This window comes from Sphaerodactylus townsendi, linkage group LG02, assembly GCF_021028975.2.
Source record: "Sphaerodactylus townsendi isolate TG3544 linkage group LG02, MPM_Stown_v2.3, whole genome shotgun sequence".
Classification (NCBI taxonomy): domain Eukaryota; kingdom Metazoa; phylum Chordata; class Lepidosauria; order Squamata; family Sphaerodactylidae; genus Sphaerodactylus; species Sphaerodactylus townsendi.
In genome coordinates this window covers 65,952,845-65,979,664 of record NC_059426.1, presented here as the reverse complement: position 1 = coordinate 65,979,664, position 26,820 = coordinate 65,952,845, and the positions used below count along the sequence as shown (strand labels likewise).

Sequence of the window (26,820 nt, the reverse complement as noted above, 5' to 3'; positions counted from 1 at the left end):
AAATGGAACAAATAAAAGAAAAAAGGAATACTAGCATGACCAATGGATGAGGAATGGGTTTACCTGCTTCAGTTAGCAGGGAAGAACACATCAACAAATGGACAGATCGTCTGCAAACCAAAGATCCCAAATTCAATCCCCAGCTAAAGAAGCCCATGAAGCAGTGCTTGGGAAAGATTTCTTCTGGAACTGTCAATCAGGGGAGGCAACTCCGGGCCAGATGGATCAGCAGACTTGGTACAAGACTCTTTCATTTATTTAAAATCATTCACAAAAATACTGTTTTTAGTTTTTATTTTTAAAAAACTGGGGAATTGATGAACAAGGAAAAAAATAATCAAAGATGTTCTGACAGCTTTCAGATCCTTATCTAACCCAGGACCATGCGGGAGGCAGAATAATCATTACTGTTACTGCATTTCCCAGGTTTGTAGACATAGATTATGAAAGGAAAAGGGAACATCTGCAGGCATCTGAACAACATTTTGCCTATGTATGATTCTACAGAGAAACCTCCCCATATGGGAACAGAGGAAAACAAGTTTCACGTGATGATTTGAAGAAGAAGAAGAGTTTGGATTTATATCCCCCGTTTCTCTCCTGTAGGAGACTCAAAGGGGCTTACAATCTCCTTGCCCTTCCCCCCTCACAACAAACACCCTGTGAGGTGGGTGGGGCTGAGAGAGCTCCGAAAAGCTATGACTAGTCCAAGGTCACCCAGCTGGCATGTGTGGGAGTGTACAGGCTAATCTGAATTCCCCAGATAAGCCTCCACAGCTCAGGTGGCAGAGCTGGGAATCAAACCCGGTTCCTCCAGATCAGAATGCACCTGCTCTTAGCCACTGCTCTTAGCCACTACGCCACTGCTGCTCCTCCGGCACGACGGTGTTCATGGAGGATTGCAACGTCCTGCTGAAGCTGGTGATTTCAGGGGAGAAGACCAACTCTCTGGGCCAGATTTGGCTTAAATTACAAAATTACAAAAATATCCATTTGATACAACTACATTTGGCACATGTATCCCTGCCTGCTTGTGACAGCATGGCAGAGGAGCAGGATTTGAGATTACATCAGGCTTAGCCCTGACCACTGTTCTGGAGCACGCAGGTGGCTTGGGGTGCTGAGGCTGTGGAGCTCGGTAAGTGAGACTGCAGGAATCTGTCCTCATCCATTGGCCATTGGGTGCCCATTGGCCATGATAGTAGGTGGGGCTGCCTGAGGGTGCAGGGGGAGTTCCAAAGCATACGCACAGGTGGGGAGCTCCAAAGCATATGCACAGGGCTGTCCTTTGAACATCAGCAGTGTGCCATCACATTAGACACAATGGGAGGGGAAGAGGATGCCCAGCTATCACATTTCCAACTAAAGAGGAATGGCATAACTTCTCATTGGTCCATCTAATTCTCTGGCAATTCCTTCTTATCAGAAAACTGCTTGGCTTCTGAGTGGTTTTCACTTGGACTCTGCTCATTCACTCTTGAGTTTGCAATCCTCTCCTGCCTGCCTGGATCCTGTTTGCCACATCTCCATTTTCCTTCCAGAAACAGTCGCTGTCTTGCAGCCTCCAAGAGCATTTGTTGGTTCCACAAACTTTATGGCAAGCCATTTCTGCTTAGCCAGCAGCTTTCACCGAGCAGTCAAGGTAAAGAATCAATCAGGCTACACAGGTGATTTTGCTTCTACCCAACCAATCATTGTGGAAATCTACACAAGCGTGTCTTCACTAGAGTTATAAAGTCCCAGAAACTCTCTTCCTCCCTCACATTTTGAAACAACTTCCAGAATATTTTATAACTGCCACTTTGGCTCACTGTTAGGAGGAAGCACAGTTTGCCATCATCTAGGAGAAGACAGCCTCAGGTGTTTAGCCCTGAGCTATAGCAAAGACTAGCATGAATCTATGTCCGGTTATCACCCTCCCCTTCTATCATACAAAATTATTCTGTGGCAGGGACAAGCTCTGAAGACCTCCCAGCACCAACTGCTTACCTTACTTGAGGCTTGGTGGGTACACAGCACCTTGGAGACAGACTGTACCTGAATAAAGCAAGTGCAGGGATGACCTTTGTTCCCTCCTTCCCTCCCTGCTGAACACCACCTGCCTTCGCCATATAAGGGCAGAAGTATCTAGGAAGGGAAGAGCAAGCAGAATAAACCAAGGTTCCTCCACTCATGCACTGCCACATTACCTGTATAAGTCCATGCTACTCTGTCTGTGTACACCCGAGCTGTGCTTTTGGGCAGAACAAAAACCTGGCATGCAGTCACAGTGTGGTCTCATGGCAAAGGCTTGCACAACCGGTCACCCACCATTCCATATGCCACCATTGATTGTTGCGACAATCCCCTTGTTTTTGTAATTGATATTGGGATGCATTTTCAAACCCTTCTGTTTAGGACTGAACTGCACAGACAGAAGTGAGCAAATGTTTCTGCATTTATTGGAAACATAGCAGGAAGATTTGGAAACAAAATGTATATGCAGACAGAAAGATAAACTCAAACATGCTAAAGCTACAGACACAAGAAAAAAGAAGTACTGTGAACAACAAACCGCAATCCCTCCAATGATTTGCATTTTCTTTGAAGCTCATTATATTTTCTGCTCCCTTTTTGCACTCACCGGCACTAAGCTTCTGTTTTGTAGGGGTGCATGCAGACACAATTGCAGGCAGTACTACATGGATCTGTATACCGAAGTCCAAATTCAAACAGCCCATTAGCAAAGGGCTAGAGCAGGGCATAGGCACCCCCTCCAAAAGCAGAAGGAAACTTCCCACAGAAGGAAATGTCATTGGTATTTGTTTATTCCCTGCTTTTCGGTCACTTCAAGTTAAAAGGGTTAAAGTCACAATTAAAATCCATCCCAACCATAAGTAAGGGCAACCACTGCTGTCATTCAAGCAACTTGCAGAATTCTGCATGACTGATGGAATAGGATTGTTCTGCTTTTGGAGTTTGCAATTTGAAATTTGCATTGGAATAAAGCAGCAGTTTCTCCTTCTCCACAAACGAGTGGGGATGATCAGGCAATGAGGTGTAATCATCTCTACAAATACAGAGTGATATACGAAGATCCTGCTGCTGGCAGAAATTCTGCTTTTCCCGGCCTAGAATATGCACATTGGCTCACTTACTCAAGCAATCTTAATACATTGTTTTATAAGCACCATTCTGCGCTGCACCTGTTTCTCCCACATTGTGAAGGCTCAATAGTTAAATGGTTCTCTTTTATAACAGTGGGTGAGTGGTTTGATGGGGTCTTGTGCTCGTGGATACACACATGCACAATTGGGAGCATTTATAAAGATGGAAGAGACTATCTATTTGGACATTGTTTTATGCAGAATAGTATTTATCAAAGTTGGGCAGGCACCCTTGACCCCATTTCTCCTTTTCACTCTATTGACACGTGCAACTGAATCACACGGTACTGTTCTTGTTCAACAGAACCAATTCAGTCAGCAAGCACCAATGCACTATTGACGCACTCGTTTTGTATTGCAAATGGAAGCACTGTGCGTGTGGAGAAGCATGCAATGGATTTGTTCTTGCAGAACTGAAATTGTGTTGAAGCTTAGCAGGATTCAGCCGAGGGACCAGAACCAGCACCTTTCCTTGCTGTTCCTCTTGCTTTGATACCTTCTGATCAATTATACACATGTATTAAACAACTCTCACTGACTCCTGTGTGAGGGCAAAGGCCTTATATTGCTCTGTGTTTCTCCTTATGGTTACAGGGAAAGTCTGGTTTATCTTATCTTACCTGTCAAGCTAGCAGAAATAAAGCTTGGTCAATAGAATTCCTTTCTCATTCCTATCTCTCATTTGATGGTACTGATAGGAATGAATTGCAGGAAATAATCACGAGTAGCCAAATAATTTGTAAGAGGAAGGCAACCCTTTCCCAGTGGGAGCTCTTTGACAAGTTTGTATGAGTGGCCTTGACCTTGCAGTCAAAGCCCTTGGACCTTAGCAGGTAGAGTGACATTTCCAGAGGGAGACCAATCTGTACAGATGTCCCTCCCAGTGCAATGGTCACATGCAGAAATGAGCAACAGGAATATCTGGCACCAGGAGCACCCAGTCCTGTGTTACAACACACCTTATGTGCACAATATCTGAACAGGGGGTTGTCGTGTGTGATAGGTGTGCAATGGGTAATAGATGCAAAAGAGGCAAGGATTTGACACCTTTGATTGTCATAGCAAAGGACAAGGGTGAGAAAATCTGTATCTGCTTAAACCCAGCATGCAGAGAGAGACATCAATGAAATGCAACTCCCCGTTTCCCCCAAAAGATTATCCCATCACTACCCTGTTGCCTCTTTCAGTGTTCATGTTTACAGCTATTAGGAACTCGCCATCATGCTGCTATTGGGGGTTGGGGCATGTTTCTCCAAACTCTGAGGTGTCAGATAATCTGCTGTACATCCTACTGTTCTCTATCATGCTCAGCACTGCTCCTGGATGCCTTTGGACAGGGAGTTCTCTTTGCTTCCGACAGCCACCTATCCTTCAGGATTAAATGCCTCCTCTATAATACACAGTGACTCCAAAAGACACAGGCATAGAACCATCACAGCTGTTGTGGATTTTTTCTCTTTCATGTACTGTACCATTACACTCCAAGGCATGATCCCCAACATGGGTCGTTTCTGCACGGTCCAAATATCCTGGGTTGAGCAAGGGAAATATCCCAGTTTGGCTAAGAAGTTTGCACGGTTCCCAGTTTGTCCCATGATATTTCCCTCATCCTGGGATTTTCAAAAATTGCCAATTTGGCGATTCTTTTCAAAAATCCCACGTTGAACACGCTACCGTGCAAACACTATGGGAGGAGAAACAGTTTGTTTTCCCCATCCAGCCACCTGATCTCCCCATCCCACCCCCCACCCCGATCTCCCCACGTGATGTCATGTCAGTTTTCAACTCTGCTGAGCCGCTGACCATTGCAGCCCACCCTTCCCAAAAATGATTCCCCAAACACGTTTTCTGCTCATGGTATCGACTGGGTGCCATTTCACCTAGGTTAATCAGGAGTGGAGTCCCAAAATGTCCCCATTTTCTTTTCTGTACATGTACTGGTTGCTCAAGCGCATAGCTAGGGAGATGTGCACTTTGGGCTGGATATTAGTGGGCATATCATGAGGGATGGGGGAGTCTTTTGTTTTCCACAAAAATATGAGAATGTGAGTGGGAATTTGATGTGATGCTGTGCCCCATTGTTTTTTGCTGCCGCTTGCCGTGTTGAGGCCTGCGCTGGGCCCTATCCAAAACTGGAAAAAGGGGGAGCTTCATTTTCCCCTGCTCATGCCGGCAATTAAAAAGGCAGGTCAGAGAAATTCATTCAAGCCGCCACCCAAAAACAAAAGCCAATCAGAACACGGGACACCGAGGTTGTTTGCCCATGCACCAATACGCTTGCGGTGTAAATACAAAAGACCCGGGCTCATGCAAAACAAATTGGAATATTTCCACTCAATTCCTTCTCGGAAACGGGCAGCCATGCAAAGTGAGAAACAGGGATAAAATAGATCCGGATTGTAAGATACCAATTGTAACCCAGTATAATTGTGCTGTGCGGAAACAGCCACGGTCCCCACCAATGTACTTCTACTTTGTCGGCACTCACTTTCTTCTTCCCCAGGGCTTTTCTCCCTTATAGACATAGACCCAGCTTTCTTGTATCTCATTGGAGTAGAACAAGTTTCAAAAGATTGAAGCCCATCCTGCACCATGTCTCAATCTGCAGGGAATGCCCATTCAGAAATAGTTGCTTGTTTCGTAAGAGGATGCTTGATATGGGACTTCTTTACCTTGTGTAATTTTTCTTACAGCATCTATTTTGCAGTGGCAAATTTAAATCTGCCATTCTTAACTGCTACACCAACTGACTCTCAGTAAGACCAGGATTTTGAGTTTGCATAGATCTTTCTTTATGTTGATGAATCCACTGAAGTTGACTGCATGAACCAAACTTTGGTGCTGAGTTCAGACATCACACTAAGCCATGATTCATGGCAATGGACGCAAATGCAGATTGAGTCTTCTGTCCATGTGTCCTAGTTTTATGTTGCATGGACTTGCTCAGATGGATGGGGGCATGAAAAATAAACCATTTTCCATTTGAAGTACAGCATATTGCTCTCCATTCTTCCATCTCAGCACTTTACTAACTCATTTTCCTACACACCAGACCTAAATCCAATGCTCTTTTCATTGTTGCATTCAGATTTGCCAATTTTTAGCATCATAACAATGTAGAGAAAGACAGTCTCAGTATTAGTTCTAACACTGGCTGCAGGTCAGTGAAGCAGTTGCTCTTCAGTAATGGACATGGCAGGGCTGTGGGAGTAAGTATAAACGAGGCTAGATTTAGGGCTCTGTTGTGGGGTGTGGTGGAACATCCCTGCTGACCCGTTGGCACCTCTATCTCCTGCTTTCCCAGACTTTAGGCACTCTCTGTGCAATCACACACTACTCTCACCTTTCCAGACCCTCAGGGTGGTTTTCTCCCCCCCCCCTTTTGATACTGCTGCCACCACCTGGCCTATGTATGAATTACCCACTGGGAGGACCAGTGCTCCTAGTTTCCCTTCCTTGGGTTGCTGTTCTAAGGCCTCACCTTGTGCCTGTGTCTCCAACTACCCCAGACACTGGTTACCATAAGAACAGCTTACTGCGCTTGCTGGATGAGGCAGTTTGACAACTGACTTCCCCCTTTCCTTTGGCACCATTTGTTCGAATGGTAGAGATCTATGTGATACAGAGGGAAACTACCAGTATTCAAAGTTATAAAGCATTTATTAAAAATAAAACATTCACACCTACACTCACAGCAGAGCCACAGACTGAACAACGAATCCAAAAGAAAGGTGGAAACACACAGTTCCTTGTCCCCTACTTTGTACAAGCCCCAATTGTTCTTATTTTAAGGCAACCTTTAACTTAGATGTTCCAGAGTTCTAACAGTTTTCCATGACCCTGGTGTCTTTGTTCAGACATACAGCCCATTGTTTCCTCCACATGGTGATTGGAGGATAGGGAGGAAAAAAAATTAAAAAACATAAATATGATTGACATGAATGAATCATTAATGAATTGCTTTCAGTTCAACCTTCACTTGAGTCTGATTCATGTTAACCCTCACACTGTAGATATTTAGCTAACGTGAGTATTTCATTTAACTTGCAGGTCATCAGTCTGTGCATAGATGAGATAAGCTGGTGCTCTTTGGTGCTGATACATTCCTAAAGGGAGATAAATATTCAGCTTTTGTAAACCCAAAGGTTAGTGGCTAACACGAGCTAAGTAGGTAAAATACTTTTCTAGCTCATTTTAATACTAAAATTCACACCCTTAGATGGGTTGCATGTGCAATGATGAGGGGGGGAATAAATTATACCAGGAGGCCCTGGAGTCTGCCTGGAGCTTTGCGGGTGTTCCTGGAGCTTTGGAAAACATGTCAGAGAACCACATGAGGGAAAGGTCTTGCATGAGTGTATAGCTGGAAAGCCATTACCCTTCTGGGTCCATGCCATAAAAACCTACATAATCACTCAAATCTTTGGCTCTAGCTGAAGCTCTGCATGTCTGCAGTTTTATCTTTCTACAGAAAATACACCTTCTGTTGTTTTCCTACTGAGGCCATCTGTTTATTTCCACCCGGAGAAGATGACCTGAGATAGCTCCCAGGTCATCAATGCCAATGGAGGCCTCCTGCTGAAGCTCAGGTGTTAGAACTGACTATTTCATTGTCTCTAGGCAAGGAAGACCTTAGCATTTTTCAAGCATTGCTGGGTGAGGCTTGAGAGCAATTGGCTTCCCCCCTCCACCTTGTTATCTGTTGAGAGAGAGAAAAAAACTTTTTAAAACTAGAGGTGCAGGTTTTCTTTAGCTCAGACCCCTAAAGTACAGTTGTATTTCTCCACATGGGTGATACATCCTTGAAGCAACTTCACTGGGAGAACTCTGATGACTTGAAGAGAAAGGCAGTGGTACTGCCTTGCCTTGTTGGCTCCCTCACCCCGCATTGTTCCTGCCTGGTTGTCCACCCTTTCTAAGCAACTGAGCAGTGACAGGAATTACAAGAAGCAGCAGCAGCTGTAACTCATCTCTGTCTCTCCCTAGCCTGAGTGGTGATGCAGGGTGAAGAGGGGGAGAGACAGTGCATGGCTGCAAATTCCACACAGTGACTCTACTGAGGTCATGTTGTATATTGCCCAAGGGATCTCCGAAAGCTGGAGCTACTCCTGGATCCAGAGCTGCTCCCCATTATCTGATTGATAATCCTATTTTTAAAAACCAGCTGTTCTCTCCTTAATGATTTTATGGCTCTAGTAAAAGCAAACAGTATATGGGGAAGATGCATTATTTATGATGTCGACTCTGCCCTGGTTCTGTGGACTCTCTACCTTTCTTTGTAACTCACTGGAGAGAAAAAGGGAATCAGAGAACAGGGACACCTTCAATTCAACCAGAGTTGTATGGAAGCACCATGCCCTATTGATAATTTCCAGTGACAAAACAGCCAGAACGTTCAACCTCTTCCCTCTCCCCGTCATGAACACCCTTCTTCCTAGTACCGTATTTCTGACTTAGAACCTCTATATTTTCATTGCCATTGCTGTTGATTCATCTTCCAAAATAGACAGTAGGAGAAAGCTTTTCACCTATTTCTTGTATGGTGGGAAAACGTATAGCTGGGAAAGAGAAAAGAAAGTCCAGAGACAAAGTATGCAACTAAAAACAAAACAAAACTCAAAACAATTGGAACAAAGGTGCATGACTTTGCTGCATCTGAGGTACATGGGCAGTAGAGCCTGAAAGAAATTGGCCTTTTGGGGAAAACAGCTTTCCTCCCCAGGTCTTTGCTTTCATCAGAATTTCCAATTCACACACAATTAATTGGAGTCGTCTGAACCAAATAACATGAACACATTTCTCATATAATTTATTTGTTTCTCCTCATGATTCTCATTCATCAGCTTGGGAATGTGAAAAAGCAAATCACAAACAATAAAACCACCTCAGAATATTTTGAAGGCCTACAAGGTTCTTTTGTAGCATAAGATTTTGGGCTGGAATAAAATTATGTTAGTCTTTTATAATGCTGCTAGACTATTGTTTATTTTTTTTCTGCAAGGCTACTTCTCAGGCTACTTCAAATCACAAATAGTATCTTATGTGAATGTGGTATCTACCAAGAGCAATCTCATCAACCAATAACCTAACAACTCCTTCACCCAACAATGTGAATTGGGCCATTTGCAGTTGCCGTTGTCACATTTCAGAATCAATATGAAAGATCAGTTGTACTAGGTGGATGTGTGTGTGGACAGCTGGTTTTGTCTAGTGCCCTCTACCTTTTGCCTGTGTTAAAAGCTGAACAAGTCTGTCTTGTACTTTAACTTACTCATTCTGCTTATAACCAATGCCTGCACACAATCGTTAGAGCTCTGCTGAATCAACCCATCTTTCTAGTCCAGCATCCTGCCCCACACAGATGGTCAACAACAGGAGATAGAGGCTGAGGTCTTCCCTGATGCTGTCTCCCAGTACCGGTATTCAGAGCTTTACTGCCTCTAAATGTGGATGTTCCCTTTAATCCCTATGACGAGTAGCCACTGACGGATAGGTTTGTCAGATTCCAGGGAGGGCCCATGCATCTCCAAGAATTACAGCTCATCTCCAGACTACAAAGATAAGTTCTCCTGGAGAAAATGGCTGCTTTGGAGGGTGGACTCTATGGCACTGTACCCCTCTGAGGTCCCTGCCCTCCCCAGGTTCCATCTCCAAATCTTCAGGAGTTTCCTGACCTGGAACTGGCAACCCTACCAATAGACCTATTCCCCATCAATCTGTTTAATCCTCTTTTTTTTGAAGCCATCTGTGCCTGTGGCCACTGCTACAGCCTCTGGCAGTGAATGGGGGAGAAGAAACTTGAGACGGATTCCTGTCAAGACACCAGCAGTGCTGGAGGAGTTGTAATTCTAGATGGGATTGATTTACTGGTTTTGAATGAGGTAAGCTGACAAGAGATTGGCTGTTCTCCACGATCCAACCTTGCTAAGGAGGGCATCATTATCCATCTGCATTTGGCTCATAACCTCTTCCGGACTTAGCCACACTTATCCATGCTTCTGTACACTCCAGGTTGGATTACTGCAATATCTAATATTTACAAAATTTGTATCCTGCCTCTCTACCCTTACAAGGGCAACGGAGGCAGTTATTGATTTAAAACCTAAATGATAAAATCACATTTAAAAACCAATAACCCCCAAATACATAATTGTAACAATTGTGTTTAAAAACATACAAACCATTAAAAACAGCAATTAAAACATTGATTCGGAAGGAGGGATCATTGAAGGAATGCGAAGCTAAACAAAAAAGTTTTCACTCACTGGCAATAGGAGATGGCAACAGATGGCCAGGGCAATATGGCCTTGAAGACCACAAAGGAACTGTAAATTGTACAAAATGCTGCTGCTCAGCTACTTAAAGCTGTTGGTCAGTGGATTCACATTTTAAGAAACACCTTCGTTCATTTCCAGATTCAATTCCAAGTTCTAATACTTACCTTTAAAGCCTTTCATACACTGAGACCCAAATACTTGAAGAACCACCCAGCACCCGCTTTCCCATTACAGCCTCCTCACAACATGCCCTCTGTGTGTTAACCTTCCCCTCCATTTGCCAGGAGAGCATTTTGATGGCAAGATCTCGTGTGTGGCGGTTCTGCTCCTCTGGCACAGACTGTTAGAGTGGAAGAAAGGCTAGAAGGCACTCTAGCAATCGGTAACTTGTACAACCATACTTTTTTGGAGATTCACTGGTTTTTACTATAGGTTCCCTTCCCTCCCTCTTTCTGGAAAATATAACTTTTCAGATAACTCTTTTAATATTTTAGTATTTGTAAAGTTTCAAAATATTACCACTGTTTGGCAGTTAGTTACCTTCATCATAGCAAGAAGCAGGATTTTTAAAAAAACAAACTCTGTTCATGTTTTTTTAGACCTTTAATGTATTTCTGCTTGCTCTGCAGTCAAGCCTGCTTTCTCTCATAGCTTGATCAAGTCCCCTAATTTCTAACCAACCATAGCCTCCAAACAGAAGATCCTCTGATTTGACAGCTTTGGAGCTTTGGTAGAGAAATAGCAGCCTCTGGGCCAGAACATTTTGCTGTATTGAATTATCTTCGATGGGCTTTCCACAATCCCTTGATACTTTCCTGAGAACACTGGGGGACAACTCGCAGAGTCCATACTCCCTTGCTGGGGCAGCTAAAATTTTTACACACTTGCCATGCAGTCCTGTGCAGAGTTACGCCACAGACATCAAGCACTGTGCTTTCAGAAATATAGAATTAGGCCTACACTGCATTTAAGACTGCATTGATAATGGCCTTTTTGTTTCCACATGTTTGCCAGCTGCTACCCTTTCCCCTGGCAGTCTTGCTTGCTTTTCAAACACCTATTGCTTCAACTTTCACAGCTACTGGCTTCTGTTCCATCGCCAATTCAGATTACAACAAAAATTGATGAAATTTAGGCATGATCCGCCAGTTCCTTAGCTTCTTTATGAACTTGCCTGCAGGCTGAGCAGTAAATCAGAGAAATTGTCTCAGCTCTTGAATAGATCTTGGAGCTCTTCTCTGGTACTATTCTTTTAAAAATCCTTTCCTCTCTTCCCCAAATGGAGACATTCACAGATTTGCCCATGGCCCTTTCTGCCAGAGCCTTGGTTATTGTTTGTCATGCAACACACATCGCTCATTACCAGTGCCTAAGGTTGCCAACTAAGGAGAACAAATAAAAACTACCCTGCTCACTCTTGTACCTTGAACAGCAGTGGACTCTGTAGCAATCAGAAGGAAATTTTCCCACCAGGGAGATAAACATCAATGCTTGCTAATTCCTGCCCCTGCTTTTAGGGACAAAGCACCCAGAAGAAAAGTTGGCAAACTCACCTTTTGGCATCCCATCTAACTACTACCCTATTAATGCAAAGGAAACATGCTTACCAGGCGCAGCTGATGATGGATGGGTGTTTATTGCCCTCCCAATAATGTAGTCGTTTCTTGATTTTGTTGCTAGCTTTTGTTGCTATGACCCAGCTTCAGTGAGGGCGTTAAGACAATGTTGGGTGAGGGAGGGGGATATAGCTAACAGCCCAGGCTTGGATTATTCCTGCTCTGCTAGACAGCTAGCTACTCCCCCCCCCACCCCCGGGCCCCTAATGAGCTAAATTCCAGCAAACACTTTCTAAAAGGCAGTGGGTGACTTGAGAAGACAGAAGCTCATTAATAAGGGAGGGGGAAAAAGGACAAGTCAAGCATAACCAGGACAAACGCAGTCATAAAAAATATGGGTTGAGATCAGAGACGGAGGAGCAAACAAACAACATGAGAAATACCTGCCATTTTGTAGTCTCAGGATGGAATGAATAGTCTGCTTTCAAAGCCCAATGGAGGAGAAGAAAGCACACACAGAGGAATGTAAGAACCCAAGAGCTCTGCTGGAACAGATCAATGATCTATCCAACCATCCGGCATCTTGTTTTTCATGGAACCAATCAGATGGCACAGAATAATCACAAACAGGGCAAGGAGGCCAAGTATCTCCCTGTTACCCCACTACCACCACCACCACCACCCACACCCACACCCACACACACCCCACACACACACCCCACACACACCTGGCATTCAGAACCTTTAAAACACAGATGATCATGGTAGCCATCATGGTTAACCGCATGAATTTGTCTAATTCCTATTTAAAGCCATTGACACTAATGGTTGCCACTGCACCTTCATTCCACAAATTAATAGTGTGTGATGTTAAGTCCTTTTGTCTAACCTGAATTTACTGCTTGTCACCTTCATTGCTACCAATGAAGACATGATCTTTCCTCAACTGCTAGGACTTGGGAGGAAAGAAGTTATCTTTCCACGCCATGCATACTTTTAGAAGTTTCTGTGATGGTCTCCCTTAGTAATTTCCCCCCACATCTGTAAAGTCCCACAGGCTTGAGAATCCCTAAGATGGGCTATCACCTTCAGAGAAAGAGCTTACCTCCATACATGTGGGGAAATTTGTGGCAAGAAACAAAGGGACACCAAAACAGGTAGTGTTATCTGATCCAGACCCTGAGAAGGCTTCTGTGAGTTAGTTGCGGAGCAAGGAAAATGACATCAAGTGTGGCTCCTCCTGTGTTTGTGAGTGACTCTTCAGCAGATGAAACCAGCAAACATGCAGTCGGCACTGAAGGAGCCAGGAGAATACTTGACCCTGTTGTCGGAGTGCGGTGCAGTATTGATAACAGACTGCAAAGGCCTTCTGTTGCAGAGGGAAAGGGGGAATACTGACCAATTATTTCCCTGGAATTGCCAGTTCACTTCCCTCAAGGAATTTTACACAAATACTTATGAACTACTTTGAAAGTTTGTGCCACTTCTTTCAACTGTAATAATTTCTGAAAGCCTGAAATAGTAGTGGGGGAAAAAACCCTGTTATTAAATTGGGGGCAAGGGGGCACCAAGTCTCCAGCTCTGTTTTTTAGACTCTGGGGTTTGCATACACACTAGGGAACAACTGAATAATTTGAAAGCTACCAAGAGATTGTAGAAAGGAACCACAAGTTATGCAACAGACATGCTGATCAGCAATAGAGTGAAACTATAATATTGGAGAGGGAAATGCCCCTCCATGCTTCTTCTTTGCCTTTTCACCATGTGTTTGTAAGGAAAATGTGCATCTTCAAATGGAACCATGCATGAGGTGAGTGCCCTTCACCAGGTCTACTCAGAAGTAAGTTCCATGTCATTCAATGGCACTTACACTTTGGAAAGTGCCTTTAGGACTGCAGCGATAATGGTATTTGCTCACTGATCCCCTTGGGTCTCCCCAATCATTCTTGGCATTTAGACTGAAAATCTGCTTATGCAACTCTACCCAGCACCACATTCTGTAATTGTGCAGTATGAAAACAAGATTTAAAGAAATATACAGCCTAATAGGAATTCCCAGCTGCCTTTCAGAACTGATTTCTTTCACTTTGCAATTCTTTCCCTTATTACTGAGATTTGCTGCTAGCAATTAAGTTAATCTGGAAGCTTTTCAAATGTGGTGGCAGTTTGTTCGGTTTCATATCGCCTGAACTTATGCTGCTTCACTCAGAAGTCTGAGCCGCTGTATATTAAGTCCCACTGAACAAAGCTGGGATTTCTTTTGAGTAACCAAGCATAGTTTGCACTGTTTAAGGGCAGCGGCACAAGAAATTATACTTCCTGCTTCTGAAACAGTATTTTGTCTCCTGGATGTGCGGAGCATTGAAAACAAAGTTGCTTACTGTACCTCTATATACCGAATTTGTTACTTGATAAATGCAACATCAAACTTCTGTGTGGTGTACAATCTATGAAAGCAGCTTTGCATAGAGCTTTCCTGCTATCCTACATTTCTTTCAACACAATGCTTGGCAGAGGAAGCAGGTCACACATTCCACTGCAAGTCATCAGGCAATGTGTAAAAAGTGCATGTCAATAAACTCAGATTGTAGCAGGTTTTAAATCAGCAAAGTTATATTCTTGATTATGTTGATTAATTCAGCTTTAATATTTTTAGATTGCTAGTGCTTATTGTTGCCATTGAATTGCACACTGGATTGTTTTATATATTTTAACTATGTGTGCAAGATGCTCTGAGCCCGGCCTTTGGTGTTGTGTTCCAGTTCTATTTCGCCTTGTGCAGTTTAAAGCTGCTTGCTGACTGGCGCCAAAAGAGGTTACATTTATACATGCAAAGGAGGGACAGTCATTATATTTTCCTCCTCTCTGTAAAAAGAAGGTAGTTGTGATGGACTGCACAGTAGAAGAGACCTAAAAGTGCAGAACTGTCTGGAGACATGATGTTTACATATTCAGGGGTGTAGTGGGGGGTGCAAGGGGGGCTCTTTCCCTGGCTACCAGGTGCCTGGGAATACCCTGGCTGCCACCCTCTCCTCTGCCACCCCCACAAAAAACCATGAAAATCATATTTTCATTCAAGTCAAGTGTGCCAAGGCTGGCATGGCAAGATATCAGACCAAGGATAAGGCCAGGGAGGGGACACTCCTTCCCTGACCTTGTCTGCCCCCAGTGTCTTGCTGGCCTTAGTACTGCTACCTGTAAGATGGAGGGGAGTAAGCTTTCAGCCATTTTTTTAAAGTTACACTCCTGCAGAGTGGGAAATACGCTCCCTAGGAACAGAGAAGCATTCTGATTGGGTTCGCTAACCTGCTGTCTGCTTGGGGTCGCAACCAAATGACTCAGAGAGAGAGGAGGTGATCTCTTTGACAGAAAGAGTTTTAAGGGGCTTTTGGATTTTGATTCCTGGGAGTGAACATCTACTGCCTTAACTGAGTGTTAAAACATTTCTGCTCTGAGGATGTATTTCAGGCAAGGTATAGACCTGACTGGTAATACGGAATGTCAATGCTAGCTGAGGAAGCAAATAATACTCAGACAAGGAAAACTGGTTGTTTTATTTAGTGGTCAAGGCTGAGGTGGAAGAGCAGTGACTTTCCACAAGTGACCATAAATATAAACAGGATAGGAATAGATATTCTGGGATAAGATAATTCCTGAACTTGTTAGTGCAGGATAATACACATACTCAGTCAGAGTATGTTCAGCCTGCCTCAGAAAGTTAGGAGGGTGAAGTAGCCTGTGTCACAGTAGCACTGAGTGTCCACATTATAAATGCTTTAGTGGTTATGGTGGAGCAAAGCGGCCTGGAGAAATGACACACCATGGCTAATCTTAGCTCTTGCAATTCCATTCCACCCAGAACCACCTTGCTACTTTCTTTCTGGAAGGAAAAAGCATGTTAAGTCTAGAAGAAACACGAGTCTTGAGTACTACTATGACCAGGAGAAGCTAACTTATTGCAAGCCAACATGATCTCATCCCTCCCACCTAGCAGAAGAGTGCCTTCTAAAGGCACAAATTGAAATTAACAATTTAACAGTCCAGACAGGAAAGAAGATTTTTGCTGGACTTTTGCTAGTCTTGTTTGCACAGTTCTGTATTTTAAAGCAAACACGGGATTTGCAAATGCACTTCCAAGTGTAGATGCACCTCTACTAAACTGAGCCAGACAAGCCACAAGCAGAGTCAACAACTTCCATAATCGAAGTGTGAGTGAAATTCGTATTCTTTATCTGCCAGTTATTTGACAATATAAGGCTAGCACTCCCCTTTTGTAGGATGTTTAGCACACCTCCCCCTCCTCACTTATTCCTGTTTCCTAGAAGACTAGGAAGTCAGTTGTTTGTGAGTTCTCCCACCCCAACAAGGTGGAGGAATGCCAGTAATGGATCTTTCTTTGGATAAGGCATACTTTGGATTCTTTTCTGAGCAGCTTATGTTATTGATCTTTTACTATTTTGATTAGACCGCTGCTGTTTTTATCTGTGCTCCTGTTGTTGATATTAAATTTTGTTGCCATTTGATGAATTTGGGTAAATTTTGTCAGCATCTATTGAATTTTAAACTGGTTATATATAGGATTGTTATTAGGTGTTGAATGTATACTGTTGTGGATGTTATGCTGTTAAACCGCCCCGAGCCCATAAGGGAAGGAGTAGTATAGAAGTATAATCATCATCATCATCATCATCCCCAGTGACAGCAGGGTCATTGAAAAAGAACACGAGAAGGTAACTAGATACCACGATTTGAAAATCGAGCTTCAGCGTCTATGGCACAAACCAGCTAAGGTCGTCCCAGTGGTAATCAGCACACTGGGTGCCATCCCAAAAACACTAGGACAGCACTTGAAACATCTTCGAATTGACAAAATTAACATCTGTCAAATTCAGAAGGCAGCCCTGCTGGGATCCGCACGAATACTACGCCGATACATTACAACTTCCTAGGCCTCTGGGTGAGGCTCGAATTGTAATGAAGGCCAACAACCAGCTAAAGATCTGGCAGCTGTGCAATCTACAATAATAGTAATAGTAGTAGCAGCAGCAGCAGCAGCAGCACAGGGGCACCAGGAAACCCACTGGCCATGGTGGCTCCAGGTACCAGTCTGGGGATAGCTACACTAAGCAATACAAATCTGGTAAGAGAATGTTTTTGGGGATCAACTTCTTCTGGTGGTACAGGTAGTTTGGTCACTCAAAACAATTCAGCAGACTGATGTGTCGATTATATATGCATACAGAGGGCAAGATGGGCTGTAGGTGCAAGTATTTTCAATCACCTTGCTAAACTGGACCAGAAGTCCATTTAATTCCAACTGCGACTAGTCAGACATCCATTAGCAGCATATTAAAAGGATACAAAAGTGACAACCCTCCCTTTCATTTGCCTCCAGTGTTTTTTACTAATAAGATACATTTTGTTTTTCATCACTAATAATCACTGATAGAAATATGCACCAGGAATCTGTCTCATCTTTTTTTAAAAAATCATCTAACGGAGCAGACATATGGTGATAATAAATTTCACAACTCAGTTATATCCTGTCTGAAGTACTTCTTTTTGTCTGTCCTAAATCTGCAGTTTATCACTTTCATTGATCTAATATTTCCAGAGAAATAATGAAGTTCTACCCTCTTCCCCCACACCAGGCACCTGCTTGTAAATTCATAAGTATGTGCTCACCTTATTCTTTTTTCTTCACTAAGCAAAACAGCTCCCAACACTTCAGCTCTTGTTCACAGGGAAGCCTTTATTTAAGTTATCCTTTTCTATACTTTTCCCCACTACTGTCATGTGAATGACCAGAATGGTATATTGAATTCAAAATTCAGATGTACCATACTTTTATATAAAACATGATAATAGTTGTGGTTTTATTTTTCCATCCTTTCCCTACTATTTTCTCATGCATAATTTGCCATTTTTTGAGTGCCCCAGTAAATTAATGAAATTCCAGTGTTTTTTTTTTCCAGCTCTGATCCTAAGATCTTCCTGGGGCAGTGAAAGCAATTTAGATCTGAACATCAGATAACCAGATATGTACAAAACTTCTAACAGTTCAAGATAAAAGGCAATTGACCAGTGTGTGTGCACGTTACAGATCTACTGTGCATACAAACCCATTCTCATTTTTGCAGTGACCTATGATTTTAAGCAATCTGAACTGAGCATACTCCCATTTCTAAATGAATGTGGGCCAATCAAAGAAATGGCCTTACCCATTCTGAATTTCTTATTATTCATTACCAACAACTATATAAGCAACACAAAAAGACAGAGACTGTTTCATGGGTTTGATTTTTTTAAAGATTATTTTACAGTTTGAATCACATGAGAAGGCACTTTGATTTGTGATTTCTCACTCTCCTCTGTTGTAAAAAGATCAGATCATCGTCAACAGATACCTACTTGAGAGTATGAACAGATGGGGTAGGAAACAGCTCCCTGCGGAGACCAGGCAGTAGAAGCGAACCGTCAAGCTACAGGAGAGACTTTTTATAAAAGAGCATGAAGTGGCACCTTAGCCAGCCCAGAAAACGCAACAGGTGTCTGCAAGGTTTCATAGAAAACTTGTGGCTCTTTGTAGCTTTCAGTTGGCACTGAGAGGATATGTGATGTTCCTTTCCTAAATAAAGTGCTGAGTTTTCCAATACTATGTTTGACAGAAAAATTTAAGTTGCTATTCCTGGTTGCTAGCACTGAATCATTACCTCCACCCCAAAAGAAAGAATTCAAAAGGTCAATCAGATGGAGAAAAGTAAGGAAGGAAAAGTCACTCCAAGGAAAACTACTCTTAGGAGGACAGGCTTGCTACCAATCCTTCTTTACCTTCTGGGGTAGAAAGCCAGCGTCTTGTGAGAACGTGGAGGGGAAGAAAGGAAGTGGCAGACAGAGGGAGGCATGGATTTTTATTGGAAGAAAAGGTATGAAGGAATCTGTTAACTTCCAGTGATGAGTTTTGGGCAGCTCATTTCTGATCCTGGGGGCAGGAAGAAATTAAATGTGGAATAGGGGCCTTAAAGGGTCTGTCAACTAAACTGTTAACACTGTGGCTATTGAATACTATAAAATGTGCTTGTGTTGGAGTGCAGGGCACTGTGAGGGGAGCCACAGCTATTTGGAGAAGAAGAACGTGCTCCCCGACACAGGTGTCATCTCATGGGCAAAAACACTCCCACCCCATTTCCTTTTACACCAGAAAAATTGACAATCAACCACACAAAAATAATTACCATCTCCCAAGAACATTGTTAAAAATACAGCTATAAAAATCCTCTGATGTTTTTTCTCCATTTTTCTTGTCCCCCCTAATATATATACACATTATACATATTTATATAGTCTAAAATGTGCCCTGCTAGAATTCTTCCTCCCACATCCTTTAAAAGTCACCTTGAATGGGGAGCAGGAGGCAACTCCCACACAGAGGGTTTGTCTGGATGAACTTTAGAACTGAAGCAGTTTGTCTGCTGGGATTGGTGGGTCATTAGTGGATCGTAGGCTCAGAGAAAACGGTAGCCATCCAGTCAGAATGGAGCAAATCACTAAATGTTCTAGCTAGAAAACTTGCAGCTTTTCATACACTATAATTTGTGGGAGGTTTGTGAAATGCATCAAATTCCATCTAGTGTTCAAGCAGATCTTGATTGCTTTCTGTGCTACTTTTAAAAACACAGCAAATGATAAGGGAGAAAAGAGAGATACTTAGTTTATCTAGACATGAATCTGCATTCAAAGATATGGTGATAAAAGAGATCTCACTATCATTTAATACTAAAATCCCCCCAACCCTCTAGCATTCCTTTCAATAGCTTCTCTCTCAGTCACGGTCCAGATATTCCAGTAATTTGGAGGTGGGGGAAAGGCTGGAAGAGAGAGAGTTGTTAGGGAAATGTGGAATAAAAAGTACTCCATTGTACAATTATTTCTAAAAACAACATTTAAATAAAAACAATCACAGCACTCTCTCCCCACCCCACCCCTGTGTGCTGAGGGACAGTAATAACTGAAATGTGCTTAAAACTGAACACAGACATTCCTGAAGGAGTCGTTATCAGGTAATGTAATTTCTTGCTTGTATAGTTGCTGAGACTTTCTGTATCCCCCACCCCCAAAGAGGATGAGGACAGGCCCACCCTGGAAGGGATGAGGCCCTTCATCTGTCCCTGATTCACTGGCATAGTCATTTGAGTAAGATGCTCTAAGATCAGTGGTTCTCAACCTTCCTAATGCCGCGACCCTTTAATACACTTCCTCATGTTGTGGTGACCCCCAACCCTAACATTTATCCATTTTACAGATGAAGAACACTGATGCAGAGAGTCTTAGGCGACCCCTGTGAAAGGGTCGTTCGACCCCCAAAGGGGTCCTGACCCCCAGGTTGAGAACCACAGCTCTAATATACTCTAATCTGCAAATGATGGCTCAAAACTTCCCTGACAGTGAGGCTCAACGTGGCCTTGCTCCAGATCCACAGACTACTAAATGAGCCACTCTCCAGAGTCAAGGTCTGCTCAGTCACTAAAGCACTCCATCCCGATATGGGGCTAAGGGTCTCAAGATGTGCTGCATCATGTCATTTCTTTAACCATCAGGCAAGAACAATCATAAAAGGCACACAGAATTCTTGAATCCAAAGAAACATTTTAAGGCAACTTCAAGGTGGCACTGGAGAGAAACCAAAGGGCATCCGTATTTCATTGGGGTGTCTGGTAGAGTGGCCAAGGCAGCTAGCTCAAGGTTCTTATTAAATGGGCATCTGAAACTTCTGGATGAGCTGGAAAGAAATACAGTTAAACAGCTGGCAAGAAGGGCTGGCTTGACTTCAGTTAAGCAGTCTTTGGGAACCTAAAGCAATTGGATCCCCTGCACCAGAGGTCTTGTTCGCCAGCATCACCCTCATGTTTTGTGCATTTCATTTCTCTCAGTTATACCGGCAGATCCATCATGTCTAAAAGGCACAATTTCCCCCACGTTCCCTGCAAGATTCCAGAAATCCAACCAGAGCCCACAGGCAACTATTGCATTTCAGGGCCTGGATTTGATCCAGTTGGAGACGGAGGAGTTTAAAGGCACTACAGCATAAGAGACAAAGCCACTGGGGCAGAAGGAAAGACTAAATCTCTCCCTTTCCAGCCTATGCCCATAGAACGTCTGGCCACCGCAACTAGGAGGACAGAGATAATGGGAACTTGAGTACAGGCCTGGAAGAAGTCAGAGGTTGAAGGAGAAAACTCAGGGTTGGCATGGGATGTGGAAAAGCGATGAGAACGATTTGCAGGACCTGAGCAGGGCTGTTAATGATAGAATATTTTGGAGCACATTGATTCATAGGGTTGTCATTAGTCTGAAGAGACTTAACGGCACTTAACGTATGAGAATGATATTTAGGCTGTGTCATACCTGGATACTACAAGGCAGAATCACCAATCGTATTAATGAATTTGATCAGAAGCCAACCGGATTGCTCTACATGGCAAAATTCCTCTGTGGCGTCTATCAACCAATGGTATTCATCTTCCCTATAGCCCTCTTTAAGCAGTCACCCCATATCTTCTCAACCCATTTCTCTCAGATGCAACCAATCACAGAATTAGCTTGGGGCCCCTCAAACCAGGGAGTTAAACTAGGATGGAATTGGGCTGTGGATCTGCCTTGGGGCTGTTCAACCCATCAGATTGGTCATTCCCTCACCTCTAAGGCACTTACAAGTATCATTGTATGAACTGACAGACCAAGCTCACGTTGCATCTCAGCTGCAAAAGCCTTTCTTCCTACCTGCTAGTGGACATTCCTTCCTGGCCCACTTCTTGTCACTCCTTCAGAAAAAAACATGAAGAGAAGTCTGGTTCCCTTCCCTCTAAAAGGGGGTGAAAAATAAATATGACTATTTTCCTTCTGAAGGGAAAATTTATGTGGAAGCATGGAGCACACAGGCTGTGCAGCATCTGTCCCACAAAATGGCCGAATACCACTCTCAGTAAGAAAACGCAGGGTTGTATTCTACCCTCAGCTAACGGCAGTGCCTTTCAGTTGGGCAAAGTGCATCCTGCTGGTGAAGTAGCATCTTGTGATAGCAGGATATGGCCTAGAGCCAACAAAACACGCCCTCCTCAGCTGAGCAGAGCAGTAAGAGACAGCCCAGCATATCCTGTGCTGCACAGAGCATACAAATACATCTTCTTGATTAACAAAGATAAGGTTCCCAGACATCAGCCCAAAGTTATCAGCTGAGTCTTTTCACAACGGAGAAGCTCAGCCCACTTTAAAGATGCAGCCAAATTTCTCAGCATGTTCTACCCTCTTTATGTATTTGACCAAATCTTTTTGATCCCCCAGTCAGTTCTGCCTTCTCTCCTGGGTTTCCCTTTCCCTCTTCAATATTTTGCACCAGGAGTTTCCTTAGCTCTTGGTACTACCAATAACCAGCACCAGAAATATAGCAGTGGCACCAATAACTTCCCAACAGAATCTAGGGATCAGCACCTATTGAGAAGGGGAGAATATCAGACATCAGTGGGATACAGGGAATTCCTGGGACCAGTCCTTGTGTGACCCTTCCCAACCTGGTGATAGGGGAATGGGCCAGGATTCATGTTTTTCTCTTGATTGAGGGGACAGGGCTGCAGTTTTGGTCCCACAGGGTGAGAAAAAGATGGGCTGAGGTCCTGGTCCCCACAGCCCTAATACAAGGGGGACAAACCGTTATTTAAACACAGAGGCAAGGATGTTTCCTCTTTGGGGTTCAGGGTTCAAGGTGACATTCAGACATTGGTTCTGTCCTGGTGCCCCGGGTAACCAGTGGCTCTCTGTTGCCCGATGCTGGGTTTTCCTGTGCACTGCTATGCCAGGGGCTAGGCTGGGAGAGCAAAAGCTCAGCAAAAGGAAGTAGCTAGATGGGCTTACACCCCTCCTTCCCCTGCCCAAAGCCTCCTGCAGTCACTAGCTACTAGTCCGGTGCTGTTTTAGAACTGTATACACATCATCCACTTTGCTCAGTCTCTCAAAAAATGGCAACAGGTCAAGAAGTTCCGTGTCAGCCATGTTGTCAAACCATGAAGCCACAGGCACCTGCCAAGAAGGGAGACAGATAAAAAGTTAGGTTTCTCTGCTGTCTCAGTACAAAAGCCCCAATTACCCATATATAGCTACCAAAGATAGCTATCACTCTAAGGACTGCTAACAAGAGGTGGCTGGGAGGCCAGGGAATCCTTGTATATTCAACAAACTCTGCTGGCAAGATGTGCCTTATCACCAGCATTTGTGTACAGAGGAGCGGATGCCTTTCCTTGCAGTTGTTTGTATCTCAGCTTCAGGTGAATAATCCCTCTATAAACACAGCTCCATTACAGAGGCATCTGCATCTCAGGGCCAAACGTCACTATGACAATGGTGGATCCCACTTTCAAAACAGTCATCGAAAGAAGGAGCTGGGAGTCAGACATGAATTTGCACAGATGTGGGGTGTTGAATCTGCTCCCAGGATTGCCAATTAAAACAATGTCCCTTATGCTCTAGTTTGCAATTCTTTCCTTTTGGGGTTGGGGGCTTCATCCAACAAGATAGGGGCCCATACTAGCACTGGCAAATTAGAACTATAGTCCTTGGCCCCAGGTCTGAAACCTGTTGGCTGCCCGGGTACTTACAGCATTATCAGGGTGGAAGACATAGGAAGCAGGCGAATTGTCCACAATGATAATACGCGTCAGGTCACGTCCCAGGCGGCTGAGGTCCTTAACGTAGTTCCCTCGGTGGAAAACGCAGGACTCACGGAAGAGGCGGGCGCGAAAGGCTCCCCATTTATCCAGCAGGTCAGCGACAGGATCTGCGTACTAGAAGTGGGAAGATAAAGCAGTTTTTTTTAAAACTGCACTCACCAGGTGCATTCTGTGTGTAGGGGTCTATTATACGGTGTGTCACTGTGTACTTTGGAAAGGTTGGATCATCTTTCTCCCTCCCTGAATGTGACGTTCCATTTCAATTTCTCCTAATGCATCTGGTGTATTTGCTTCTTTCCAAGAGTCTCTGTTCTTTCCCCAGGTGGGCAAGAGAATTGGGGTTTAGGTTATGGAAGGGAGAAGGCTGCAAGCAGGACTCCCCCCCCCCCCCAGTTTTGACAGGGGAGTAGCTTACAACAAAGGGGATAGAATTCAGGATTCAGTGGTGGGTGGTGGGTGGGCTGAGTGTACATGCTGAAAAGCAGGGCAGGATCTCCCATCATCTCATCTATCTTGCTTCCCCGCCCCCCGCCCCCATTTCCTCAGAGGGACGTCACTGAGGGAGTGAGGCTGATGATCGCCAAGCAAGGAGCTGGGGGTGATGGACAAGGGATGGACAAGGAAAGTCTCACCTTTGCCAGACTAGCAGTGAAGAGCACACACTCAAAGAGCTCACCCATCCGCCGGAGAAATTCGTCCACATGGGGTCTCTTCAGCACATACACCTGGGGAGGGTAAGGGAGAGTATGGGGGTGGGGTCATGGGGTACAGATCTGCTCACTAGCTATTAGATCCTATTTCCTTGGCCATCAAAGAACTTGGCTCCGTGATACTATGCTGCGATGTCTTCCCTTTTGCAAAGTTTTGTTGTGTATTAGGGGTGGGAGGGAGCCCTCTGAGGATTGTACAAATAACTGGGAAGTAGGAAAAAAGTTGCCTGAGGACATTGCAGAGCCTCCCTGCCTGGAAGTTTTTCACAAAACTCTGAGGAATACCTGTCTGAGGCAAGGTCTAGAGGACTCTTAACATAGCGTCTACCTGAACTCTGCTGTGTGTCATTATGTACCCTGCCCTCCACCAAGCAGTGCTAAATATAGTCAGGAGACACCTGAGTGGAAGAATATGCAAGAGCATTCTGGTGACGCTGGCTGGAGTTGAGGAAATGTAAACTGGCATCCTTCTAGCTGGAAATGTGAGGAATGAGAGTTAGGCAGGATGCTTCATTGAGCCTGGATAACAAAAACACATGGCTCAAAATATCTAGGAGATGGGTCCTTCAAGAATATCAAGTAACAATGGCCTAAAGGAGTTTGTGGTCTGGCTCTTTCAGATAAGATCTATTAGCACATAAATGAAACACTGAAAAACAAATTGGAAGTCATCACTCAGGTATGGTATGGATACCTGAATACAAAGCAGATGTGACTCTTATCAAGATAATCAAAAGCATAACTGTGATGCTTTCACAGTCACCACTTCCAAGTATTGTACATGTCATCCAAATTTCATACATGGATGCCCTTCAGGAGACTTAGTGAGAGGCAAGTTGTTTCACAGCTGGGTCTCCATAACAAAGTGCAAAACACAAGCTGAGAATCAGCCCAAAGTTGGACTGCCACAAAAGGACTACTGGAGAAATCACCAAGTTCTGATTCCAAGAACTCCAAATGAAGAGGGCGTTTTGAAGCAAAGTCTCTCTCTCTCTCTCTTTTCTCTCTTTCTCACAATACTAGAACCAGGGGGCATTCATTGAAAATGCTGGGGGGAAGAATTAGGACTAATAAAAGGAAACACTTCTTCACGCAACGTGTGATTGGTGTTTGGAATATGCTGCCACAGGAGGTGGTGATGGCCACTAACCTGGATAGCTTTAAAAAGGGCTTGGACAGATTTATGGAGCAGAAGTCAATCTATGGCTACCAATCTTGATCCTCCTTGATCTCAGATTGCAAATGCCTTAGCAGACCAGGTGCTCAGGAGCAGCAGCAGCAGCAGAAGGCCATTGCTTTCACATCCTGCATGTGAGCTCCCAAAGGCACCCGGTGGGCCACTGCGAGTAGCAGAATGCTGGACTAGATGGACTCTGGTCTGATCCAGCAGGCTAGTTCTTATGTTCTTAAAGTGTGTTACAAATGGGTGTGTGCCTGTGTGTGTTCAGACTTCTCCAGGAAAAGGAACTGAGAAACAGCTAGAAATCTCAACTCCAGACTTTAATAAATCACTTACATCAAGGGATATCCGCATTAATTCCAGTGGCAAAACAGCTGAATATTTCATGGGGTATTTTGTGTTTTAGATGGCACAGGAGAGAAAAGGGGAAAGTATATGTATGTGAGGAATACAATGTATACAAGCACATCAGAAAGGATGGGGGTAACTGTAAACAAATATGGAAATCCGGCCACTACCCTTAGGAGGAACTGCTTGAAATTTACAAGGTTCTCCTATCCATGATGAGGACTAGACCTTGTTTTTTGTTCTTTTTTGTGACAAAGAATAGAAATTCCTGCCTAAATCAATTCTAAAAAGGTAGGTCTTGTGCTACAAACCATGACCATGACTATCCTAAATTCTCAGTATTCTAGCTAGACAGTTGTTCTTCACAACCACAGTCAGTATTACATAGACTTCAAGAGGGAGGATATAATGTATGTGAGTGTAAAGTGCCACCAAGTCACAACCAACAAATAGCAACCCCTGGTGGGGTTTTCAAGTTAAGTGATTAAGCATAGTTTGCTGTAGCCTTCCTTTGCAGAATCAGCCTTGGAGGTCTCCCTTCCAAGTATCAAGCTTAGCTTCCGAGATTCCAAGCTTAGCTTTCGAGATTTGATGAGATCAGGCTATGCTATGCCATTCTACATCCCAGATAATACAATATAGACAAAATGAATCTTTGAGGACACAGAAATCTATGAATGCGGACTATGGAATTCTAACAACTGAGACAACAATGAGGAATAAAGGCAAGTTGTAACTGAGGATTCCTGTGCTAAATTGGCTTTGGATGTCCCTTCTGGCCTTAAGAATACAACCACAGGATGGGCTGCTTGATGGCTAGCTGCCTGATCCACACAATGCACTGTTGCTGATTCCATGAGCGGCATATCTTTGGAAACGGTCA

The 26,820-nt window shown here is 43.8% G+C and overlaps 2 protein-coding genes across 3 annotated transcripts in view; both read right to left on the bottom strand.

Moving 5' to 3' along the window:
- Positions 1–12,135, bottom strand: part of VIL1 (villin 1) — a 41,750-nt gene extending 29,615 nt beyond the window's left edge. The window contains exons 1-2 of one of the 2 annotated variants that reach the window (XM_048485290.1): positions 12,031–12,134; positions 1,990–2,127 (exon numbers count right to left, since the gene is read on the bottom strand). In XM_048485290.1, the coding sequence (XP_048341247.1) occupies positions 1,990–2,111 (122 nt within the window). In that variant the 5' untranslated portion in view covers positions 2,112–2,127; positions 12,031–12,134. Of the gene's footprint in view, positions 1–1,989; positions 2,128–12,030 lie in introns of both variants that reach the window. The other variant, XM_048485291.1, reaches the window with a different exon arrangement.
- Positions 12,136–18,270: 6,135 nt separating this feature from the next.
- Positions 18,271–26,820, bottom strand: part of CTDSP1 (CTD small phosphatase 1) — a 28,643-nt gene continuing 20,093 nt past the window's right edge. The window contains exons 5-7 of the mRNA XM_048484262.1: positions 24,332–24,424; positions 23,628–23,813; positions 18,271–23,052 (exon numbers count right to left, since the gene is read on the bottom strand). Coding sequence (XP_048340219.1) covers positions 22,924–23,052; positions 23,628–23,813; positions 24,332–24,424 — 408 coding nt within the window. The 3' untranslated portion in view covers positions 18,271–22,923. The remainder of the gene's footprint in view (positions 23,053–23,627; positions 23,814–24,331; positions 24,425–26,820) is intronic.